The following is a 10369-nucleotide window of genomic DNA, read 5'->3' as shown; positions in this document are numbered from 1 at the left end:
AATTACAATTTTTTTGCCAATGAACTTAACTTAAATGCCATGCTTGTAACTCAGTTTTTACACTCTTGAATCATTATTTCATATATACATGAGCTGATATCAATGTAATCTTGTTCATGCAACCTATATGGCTCAAAAAAAGAATAAAGCTATAGATTTAACAAACCTTATTTCTTTTCAGCTAATGGAATTCAAAAGAGTTTTGTTATTTCTCCTTAACTTTGGCATAACCTGTATACACAAAAAATTTTCAATGAAAGTAAGGATAAACAAACAGTTGAAAAGAGATAACTATTTGAGGTTCTGACACTTTAAATTATATATACTTCCTTTTAGAAACCAGTATAGTAGCCTATTACTATCTTCACTCTTACCCAAGACCATTCAATTGAATTATCTCACTGTCAGAATTAAAATAGTCTTCAAGTGATTTTTTTCTTTGTTTTGATATGATCATTACTATACAACTTTTTCAATTTCTTTAATTCCTTAGCCCAAGTGCTTTGGCATTAGCTAACTACACTCTATGGATTTTTTTTAAACTATAGATGACACATAATTCATCAATCGATTTTTCTATATAAACTAATACCCTGCTTCTTAACACTACCATATTCCAAACAAATCATAATAACTATTTTGTTCCTTTTTATCTGTTACTATGTCTTCTTCATTCACTATGATCAAAGATCTCGATTTATCGAATGAACCTCAAATATGGAGGATTAAGGTCTGTATTATCAAGAGGTGGTCAATTTCTACTGGAGAGGACAAATACAAGAAGCCTATGCTGGAATTTGTTGTCATGGATATGTTGGTAATAGTATATTATTTGTTTTTCTCCATTAACCTATCATACACTTGATTCATTATTATAAATCAACTCACCATGTTCATTAATGGAATTTAGGGAGATCGCATCCAGTGCTCCATTAAGAATCCCATGAGGAGGTTATTTGAAAATGACATTGTAGAGGGAAGAATAGTTACTTTATCAAATTTCTCACTTGCTGTGAATGATCAAAAATACAAACCAACTACCCATTCTCATCGTATATACTTTAAGAGGGAAACTCAGATCCGTCCTTTAGAAGACAGTAAATTTCCTGACAACGTATTTCACTTTGTTCCAAATGAAATTATCCTTGGTCATGACAATCCTCAGTCACACTTAATTGGTAATTACATTTTCTTTCATATTTTAAAGTTGTATTTACCTTATAATTATTACTGACATTTTTTTAAAATATATATTGTAGATGTCATTGGTTTGTTAACTGGTAAGGGAGATACGATTGAGTTCACAAAGAATGGCAAGAAATCAATCTACATCATACTCGAACTTGATGACATCCAGTAACTAATCTAATTGAAGAAACTTTTTTTTATTATCATTATCACTTATATTGTTACAACAGTTTCTTATAATAATTTTTAATTTGCTTCTTTGTTTTGTTAAATTTATACAGGGGTAAGGGAAAGATTCGATGCACTCTTTGGGAAGAATTTGCAAATCAATTGGTGCAACACATGCAAAATCATCCTACAACTGAATACATACTCATTGTGCAATTTGCAAAGTTTAATCTTTTTAAGGGTATTATAAATTTAATTTGTCCGATAGAATATTTATATATTGTATATAATATTTATTTCACCTTAGATATAACTAAGATTTTCCATTTCACCAATTGATTCCATTTATATAAGTTTGATGGGTATCTCGAACACTAATTATAATACTATTCTACACATCAATGTTGATTTTCAAGAGGTTAAAGACTTTAGATAAAGGTGTCATCTCAGCTTCAATTTTATTATTAATATTTTCATATTTTAAATTCTAAAATTCCTTACAACTAATACATATCCGTTAATTAGTATTATAATGGACCTTGAAAATCCATCAAACCAACTGTCTCAAATTATATCCGATTCTTCTTACTCTGTGAAGGAGGATTTTCTACGTCTAACGCAATATAGGCCTATATGTGAGCTGAAGGATATTGTTGAGGTATAATTTGTTTATATAATTTTACTTAATTATATAATAATTATATTTGGATATATAATCGTCCAAGTAATACCTTACGTGAGTAAGGGTCGATCCCATGGAGATTGTCGGCTTGAAACAAGCTATGGTTATCTTGTAATTCTTAGTCAGGATATCAGTAATGATTCTTAGTTTTAATTGTAAAAAGTAAAAGAACATGAAATAAATACTTGTTATGCAGTAATGGAGAACAGGTTGAAGTTTTGGAGATGCTCTGTCTTTTGAATCTCTGCTTTCTTACTGTCTTCTTCTTCACGCACGCAAGGCTCCTTTCATGGCAAGCTGTATGTTGGTGTATCACCATTGTCAATGGCTACCATCCATCCTCTCAGTGAAAATAGTCCAAATGTGCTGTCACCGCACGGCTAATTATCTGTCGGTTCTCACTCATGTTGGAATAGGATCCATTGATCCTTTTGCGTCTGTCACTACGCCTAACACTCGCGAGTTTGAAGCTCGTCACAGTCATCCCTTCCCAGATCCTACTCGGAATACCACAGACAAGGTTTAGACTTTTCGGATCTCAGGAATGGCCGCCAATAATGCTAGCCTATACCACAAAGGTTCTAATCTTAGATTAGAAACCCAAGAAATATGCACTCAAGCTATTGCAGATAGAACGGAGATGGTTGTCAGGCACATGTTCATAGGTGAGAATGATGATGAGTGTCACGAATCATCACATTCATCAGGTTGAAGTGCGAGTGAATATCTTAGAATAGAAACAAGCATGATTGAATGGAAAATAGTAGTAATTGCATTAATTCATCGAGACACAACAGAGCTCCTCACCCCCAACCATGGAGTTTAGAGACTCATGCCGTAGAGAATACAAGTTCTGATGTAAAAATGTCATGAGGTACAAAATAAATCTCAAAAAGTAGTTTTTATACTAAACTAATAACCTAGGTTTACAGAAAATGGGTAAACTAAGATAGATAATGCAGAAATCCACTTCCAGGGCCCACTTGGTGTGTGCTTGGGCTGAGCATTGATGCTTTCATATGTAGAGACTTTTCTTGGAGTTAAACACCAGGTTGCTGCCTGTTTCTGGCGTTTAACGCCAGAATAGGGTAGAAAGTTGGCGTTAAACGCCAGTTTGCGTGATCTCAACTCGGGCAAAGTATGGACTATTAAATATTGCTTGAAAGATGTCTACTTTCTAACGCAATTGAGAGCGTGCCAATTGGGCTTCTGTAGCTCCAGAAAATCCATTTTGAGTTCAGGGAGGTCAGAATCCAACAGCATCTGCAGTCCTTTTTCAGCCTCTGAATCATATTTTTACTCAGGTCCCTCAATTTCAGCCAGAAATTACCTGAAATTACAGAAAAATACACAAACTCATAGTAAAGTCCAAAAATGTGATTTTTGAATAAAAACTAATAAAAATATAATAAAAACTAACTAAATCATACTAAAAACTACCTAAAAACAATGCCAAAAAGCGTATAAATTATCCGCTCATCACAACACCAAACTTAAATTGTTGCTTATCCCCAAGCAACTGAAAATCAAATAGGATAAAAAGAAGAGAATATACAATGAATTCCAAACTTATCAATGAAGATTAGCTTCAATTAGATGAGCGGGACTTGTAGCTTTTTTGCTTTTGAACAGTTTTGGCATCTCAATTTATCCTTTGAAGTTCAGAATGATTGGCATCAATAGGAACTCAGAATTCAGATAGTATTATTGATTCTCCTATTTCAGTATGTTGATTCTTGAACACAGTTACTTTATGAGTCTTGGCCGTGACCCTAAGCATTTTGTTTTCCAGTATTACCACCAGATACATAAATGCCACAGACACATAACTGGGTGAACTTTTTCAGATTGTGACTCAGCTTTGCTAGAGTCCCCAATTAGAGGTGTCCAGAGCTCTTAAGCACACCCTTTTTGCTTTGGACCACGACTTTAACCGCTCAGTCTCAAGCTCTTCACTTGACACCTTCACACCACAAGCACATGGTTAGGGACAACTTGGTTTAGCCGCTTAGGCCGGGATTTTATTCCTTTAGGCCCTCCTATCCATTAGTGCTCAAAGCCTTGGATCCTTTTTATTTTACCATTGCCTTTTGGTTTAAAGGGCTATTGGCTTTTTCTGCTTGCTTTTTCTTTTTTTTTTCACTGCTTTTTCTTTCTTCAAGAATCAATTTTATGATTTTTCAGATTATCAATAACATTTCTCCTTTTTCATCATTCTTTCAAGAGCCAACAATTTTAACATTCATAAACAACAAATTCAAAAATATGCACTGTTCAAGCATTCATTCAGAAAACAAAAAGTGTTGCCACCACATCAAAATAATTAAACTATTTTCAAGATATAATTCGAAACCATGTACTTCTTATTCTTTTGTAATTAAAAACATTTTTCATTTAAGAAAGGTGATGGATTCATAGGACATTCATAGGTTTAAAGCATAAACTCTAAATTTTATTAATCATGAAATAGAAATAAGACTTAAAATAAACATAAAAGCAGACCAATTATAATGGAAGACAGAAAATTAAAAACATAAAAATAATTGACTCTTAAAATAGATCTCTAATAATAAAAGTTATCACAGAGTTAGGACTCAACAACCTGCAGTGGGAGAGGTAAGTACTCCTTCAAGTTGTGGGACACCTAGCTCTTCAAGGGAGAGTTTCTGGCGCTTCAGCTCCTGTAGCTCATGCCCTTGCTTTTCCTGTTCCTTAAGCAGCTTGCAGAGCATGCTATTTTGATTTTGCTGTTCTTCCTTAATTTGATCCATAGCCTCTTGCAGCTTGGTGACAGATGCTTCTAAGCGAGTCCAGTAGTTAATTTGAGGGATTTCTGGAAGAAACTCTTGTGCCCTCCTTTTGATGGAGTTATCTTGCACTTGTTGTCCTTCCATTGACTTTTCGGTGATTGGGTGCTCGACTGAGATATACTCATTCACTCCCATCTTTACCCCAGCATCTTTACATAGTAGAGAGATTATGCTTGGGTAAGCCAATTTGGCATCAGTGGAGTTCTTGTTTGCAATTATGTAAAGCTCACAAGAAATCAGATGATGAATCTCCACTTCGTTTTCCAGCATAATACAGTGGATCATTACTGCTCTTTTGACAGTGACTTCAGAGCGGTTGCTGGTGGGCAGTATAGAACGTCCAATAAAGTCCAGCCAGCCCCTAGCAACTGGTTTGAGATTTCCTCTCTTGAGTTGATTTGGAACACCCTTTGTGTTGGTTATCTACTTGGTTCTAGGGAAGCATATTTCCTCTAGAACTTGGTCCAAGCGCTTATCAAATCTCACCATTCTCCTATTAAAGGATTCTGGATCATCTTGTAGTTGAGGCAGCTTGAAGACCTCTCTTATTTTGTCCAGGTGGAAGTAAATAATCTTCCCTCTGACCATGGTTCGAAAGGTATAGAAGGCAGTTCCAGTCATTTTCTGCTTATCTGTTTGCCATAGATTTGAGTAGAATTCCTGAACCATGTTTTTACCCACCTTTGTCTCAGGATTAGCTAGAATTTCCCAGCCCCTGTTTCGAATCTGCTCTTGAATCTCTGGATATTCGTCTTCTTTCAGATCGAATTTAACTTTTGGGATCACTGACCTTAGACCCATTATTTTGTGGTAATGGTCTGCCTGTTCTTTGGTTAAGAACCTCTCTTGATTCCAAAGTGATTTTGGAGTGTTCTCTTTCTTGCCTCTTGAAGTGGTTTGTTTTCCCTTAGGAGCCATGATCTTAGTGAGTCTTAGCTCAGTGATCACGAAAAACACACCAAACTTAGAGGTTTGCTTGTCCTCAAGTAAAAGAAAGGAAAGGAGAGGAAAAGAAGGAGAGTCAAATTCGAGTTATGGAGGAGAGGGGGAGGCCGATTGTGAATTTAAAAGGGAGGGGATGGGTTCGAAAATTTTGAAAAAGATATAATAGAAGATATGATTTGTAAAAGATAAATATAATATGAAAAAGATGAAATTTTAAAATTGAAAAGATATGAGAGATTTGAAAAAGATAAATCTGAATTTGAAAAAGATAATATGATGAGTTGAAAAGATTTGAGAAGAAATTAAAAAGATAGATGAGTTTTGAAAAAGATTTGAAAAGAAATTGAAGAAGATTTGAGAAAGATTTTTAGGATTAAAGAAAAATTTATTTTTAATTTGTTTTATTTTTTTGAAATTGAAATTGAAAGATGATCATTTGTAACATGTTTATGCGAGAAATTTTGGATGGAACGATGAAAATTTGGAAAAAATTTGAGTTGGAAACAAAACTTCCTCCCCTCCACATTCCTGGCGTTAAACGCCCAGAATGGCACCCATTCTGGCGTTTAACGCCCATTTGCTGCTTCTTTTGGGCGTTTAACGCCCAGCCAGATACCCTGGCTGGTGTTAAACGCCAGAAAGCCTTTATCACTGGGCATTTTTCTAAACGCCCAGGATGCTTCAATTCTGGCGTTAAACGCCCACAATACCCCTTACTGGCTTTTTGTGCCTGTGAGCTCCTTTTCTCTGCTTTATGCTCTGAATTCTTCTGTAACTCTGTGAACTCCTTGCTAATGGCTGGGTTGCCTCCCAGCAAGCGCTTCTTTATTGTCTTTAGCTGGACCTTACTGAGCTTTTAATCTAGTCTCAGCTTTGAGCATTCTTGCTCAACATTGCCTTCATGATAATGCTTGACTCTCTGTCTATTAACAATGAACCTCTTATTAGAATCAATATCTTGAAGCTCCACATAGCCATATGGTGACACACTTGTAATCACATATGGTCCCTTCCACTGGGATTTCAGTTTTCCGGGGAACAATCTGAGCCTAGAGTTGAACAGCAGAACCTTCTGTTCTGGTTCAAAAACTCTGGATGACAGTTTCTTGTCATGCCACCTTTTTGCTTTTTCCTTGTAAATTTTTGTATTTTCAAAAGCATTGACTCTGAATTCCTCTAGCTCATTCAACTGGAGTAATCTTTTCTCTCCAGCTAACTTTGCATCAAGATTCAGGAATCTAGTTGCCCAGTAGGCCTTGTGTTCTTGCTCCACTGGCAAATGGCACGCCTTCCCATACACAAGTTGGTATGGAGAGGTTCCTATAGGAGTCTTGAACGCTGTTCTGTATGCCCACAGAGAATCGTCCAAGCTTTTTGCCCAATCCCTTCTACGGGAAATTACAGTCCGTTCCAGGATTCTTTTTAGTTCTCTATTAGAGACTTCAGCCTGCCCATTTGTCTGTGGATGATATGGATTTGCTACCTTGTGGCTAATTCCATACCAGACCATAGCAGAGTAAAGCTATTTATTGCAGAAATGAGTGCCCCCATCACTGATTAGTACTCTGAGGACACCAAACCTGCTGAAGATATGTTTCTGGAGGAACTTTAGCACTATCTTAGTATCATTAGTGGGTGTTGCAATTGCCTCTACCCATTTAGATACATAGTCTACTGCCACCAGAATATACGTGTTTGAGTATGATGGTGGGAAAGGCCCCATGAAGTCAATACCCCATACATCAAACAACTCAATCTCCAAGATCCCTTGTTGAGGCATGGTGTAACCATGAGGCAGATTACCAGCTCTCTGGCAGTTATCACAGTTACGTACAAACTCTCGGGAGTCTCTATAGAGAGTAGGCCAGTAGAAGCCACATTGGAGAACCTTGGTGGCTGTTCGCTCACCTCCGAAATGGCCTCCATATTGTGATCCATGGCAATGCCATAAGATCTTCTGTGCCTCTTCCTTGGGAACACATCTACGGATTATTCCGTCTGCACTTCTCTTAAAGAGATATGGTTCATCCCATAAGTAGTACTTTGCATCAGAAATCAATTTCTTTATTTGCTGCCTGTTGTACTCTTTGGGTATTGGTGCACGAAATTGTGATGTCCAGGCTCGAACAATCCCTGGTAATGGCTCCAAAGCTTGGTGCTCTGATCTTAATTCATAATTGTCACAACTTCGATACAACTAACCAGCAAGTGCACTGGGTCATCCAAGTAATACCTTACGTGAGTAAGGGTCGAATCCCACGGAGATTGTTGGTATGAAGCAAGCTATGGTCACCTTGCAAATCTCAGTCAGGCGGATTTAAACATGATACTTTATTAGATTAAAATAAAGAAACATCCCTAAAAGTAACCAGATCCTACTAAAAACATACTAAAAACAAGCGTATAAATTATCCGCTCATCACAACACCAAACTTAAATTGTTGCTTGTCCCCAAGCAACTGAAAATCAAATAGGATAAAAAGAAGAGAATATACTATAAATTCCAAACTATCAATGAAACAGAGCCTCAATCATATGAGCGGGACTTATAGCTTTCTGCCTCTTGAATAGTTTTGGCATCTCACTTTATCCATTGAGGTTTAGAATGATTGGCATCTATAGGAACTTCAGATTTCGAATAGTGTTATTGACTCTCCTAGTTCAGTATGATGATTCTTGAACACAGCTTCTTTATGAGTCTTGGTCGTGGCCCTAAGCACTTTGTTTTCCAGTATTACCACCGGATACATAAATGCCACAGACACATAATTGGGTGAACCTTTTCAGATTGTGACTCAGCTTTGCTAAAGTCCCCAATTAGAGGTGTCCAGGGTTCTTAAGCACACTCTCTTTTTCTTTTTTTTTTTTTCGCTTTAGACCTTGACTTTAACCGCTCAGTCTCAAGTTTTCACTTGACACCTACACGCCACAAGCACATGGTTAGGGACAGCTTGGTTTAGCCGCTTAGACCAGGATTTTATTCCTTTAGGCCCTCCTATCCACTGATGCTCAAAGCCTTGGGATCCTTTTTATTTGCCCTTGCCTTTTGGTTTTAAGGGTTATTGGCTTTTTCTGCTTGCTTTTTCTTTTTCTTTCTATTATTTTTTTTTCGCCCCCTTTTTTTTTTCTTTTTTTTTTCTGCAAGCTTTGTTCTTTGCTGCTTTTTCTTGCTTCAAGAATCATTTTTATGATTTTTCAGATTATCAAATAACATGTCTCCTAGTTATCATTCTTTCAAGAGCCAACATATTTAACATTCTTAAACAACAAATTCAAAAGACATATGCACTGTTCAAGCATACATTCAGAAAACAAGAAGCATTGTCACCACATCAACATAATTAAACTAAGTTCAAGGATAAATTCGAAACTCATGTAATTCTTGTTCTTTTGAATTAAAGCATTTTTCATTTAAGAGAGGTGACGGATTCATAGGACATTCATATCTTTAAGACAAAGTTACTAACTACTAATGATCATGTAATGGAGGCACAAACATAGATAAGCACATATCATAGAAAACGAAAAACAGAAGAAATAAGAACAAGGAATGAATCCACCTTAGTGATGGTGGCGTTTCCTTCTTGAGGAACCAATGATGTCCTTGAGCTCTTCTATGTCTCTTCCCTGTCTTTGTTGCTCCTCCCTCATTGCCTTTTGATCTTCTCTTATTTCATGAAGGATGATGGAGTGCTCTTGATGTTCCACCCTTAGTTGCTTCCAATAATTGTGTGGAAGAAAATGTATCCCCTGAGGTATCTCAGGGATCTCTTGATTTGCAGTCAAATGTTCTACCATTGAGCTATAGACCCTTGATGGAAGCTTTTGTCTTCCCTTTCCTCTTTCTAGAGGCTTCTCTGGCCTTAGGTGCCATCAATGGTTATGGAAAAAAACAAAAAAGCTATGCTTTTTACCACACCAAACTTAGAATGTTGCTCGCCCTCGAGCAAAAGAAGAAAGAATAGAAGAATAAGAAGAAGATATAGAGGAGATGGAGGGAGATGTGTATTCGGCCATATGGGTGGGATTGGGTGGGAGAGAGATGTTGAATTTTGAAGGTAAGTGGGTGTATGGGTGTGAGTGGTAAACGGAAGAATAGAGGATGATTGAGAAGAGAGAAGAGAGTGAGTGAAGGTAGGTGGGGATCCTGTGGGGTCCACAGATCCTGAGATGATCCTGTGGGGTCCACAGATCCTGAGGTGTCAAGGTGAGGTCCACAGATCTTGAGGTGTCAAGGCATTTACATCCCTGCACCAAATTAGGCATATAAAATGCCCTTGCACACAACTCTGGGCGTTCAGCGCATCATCAAGATCAAACAAGAAGACTTACCAAGAACAACTTGAAGATTATGAAGAACACTATGAATGCATGATATTTTCGAAAAATGCTAGATGCATATGCAAGTGACACCAAACTTATAATGTGACTCAAGACTCAAACAAGAAACAGAAAATATTTTTGATTTTTATGATTTTCAATTTTTTTGGATTTTTATTTTATATTTTTCGAAAATTAAAAGGAAAAATAAGGATTCCAAAATTTTTAATATGAATTCCAGGAATCTTGCCATGTT

General features: G+C 36.7%; 1 protein-coding gene across 1 annotated transcript in view; it reads left to right on the top strand.

The window, feature by feature from the left end:
• LOC107621006 overlaps window positions 662-10369 on the top strand; it is a 20931-nt gene continuing 11223 nt past the window's right edge. Inside the window, exons 1-4 of the mRNA XM_016323066.1 lie at window positions 662-817; window positions 911-1178; window positions 1260-1356; window positions 1470-1580. Of these exons, the coding sequence (XP_016178552.1) occupies window positions 662-817; window positions 911-1178; window positions 1260-1356; window positions 1470-1580 (632 nt within the window). The remainder of the gene's footprint in view (window positions 818-910; window positions 1179-1259; window positions 1357-1469; window positions 1581-10369) is intronic.

This window comes from Arachis ipaensis, chromosome B10 (genome assembly GCF_000816755.2).
Source record: "Arachis ipaensis cultivar K30076 chromosome B10, Araip1.1, whole genome shotgun sequence".
Taxonomy (NCBI): Eukaryota; Viridiplantae; Streptophyta; class Magnoliopsida; order Fabales; family Fabaceae; genus Arachis; species Arachis ipaensis.
Note: the sequence above shows the minus strand (reverse complement) of the source record. Positions and strands in the feature narration are given on the sequence as shown.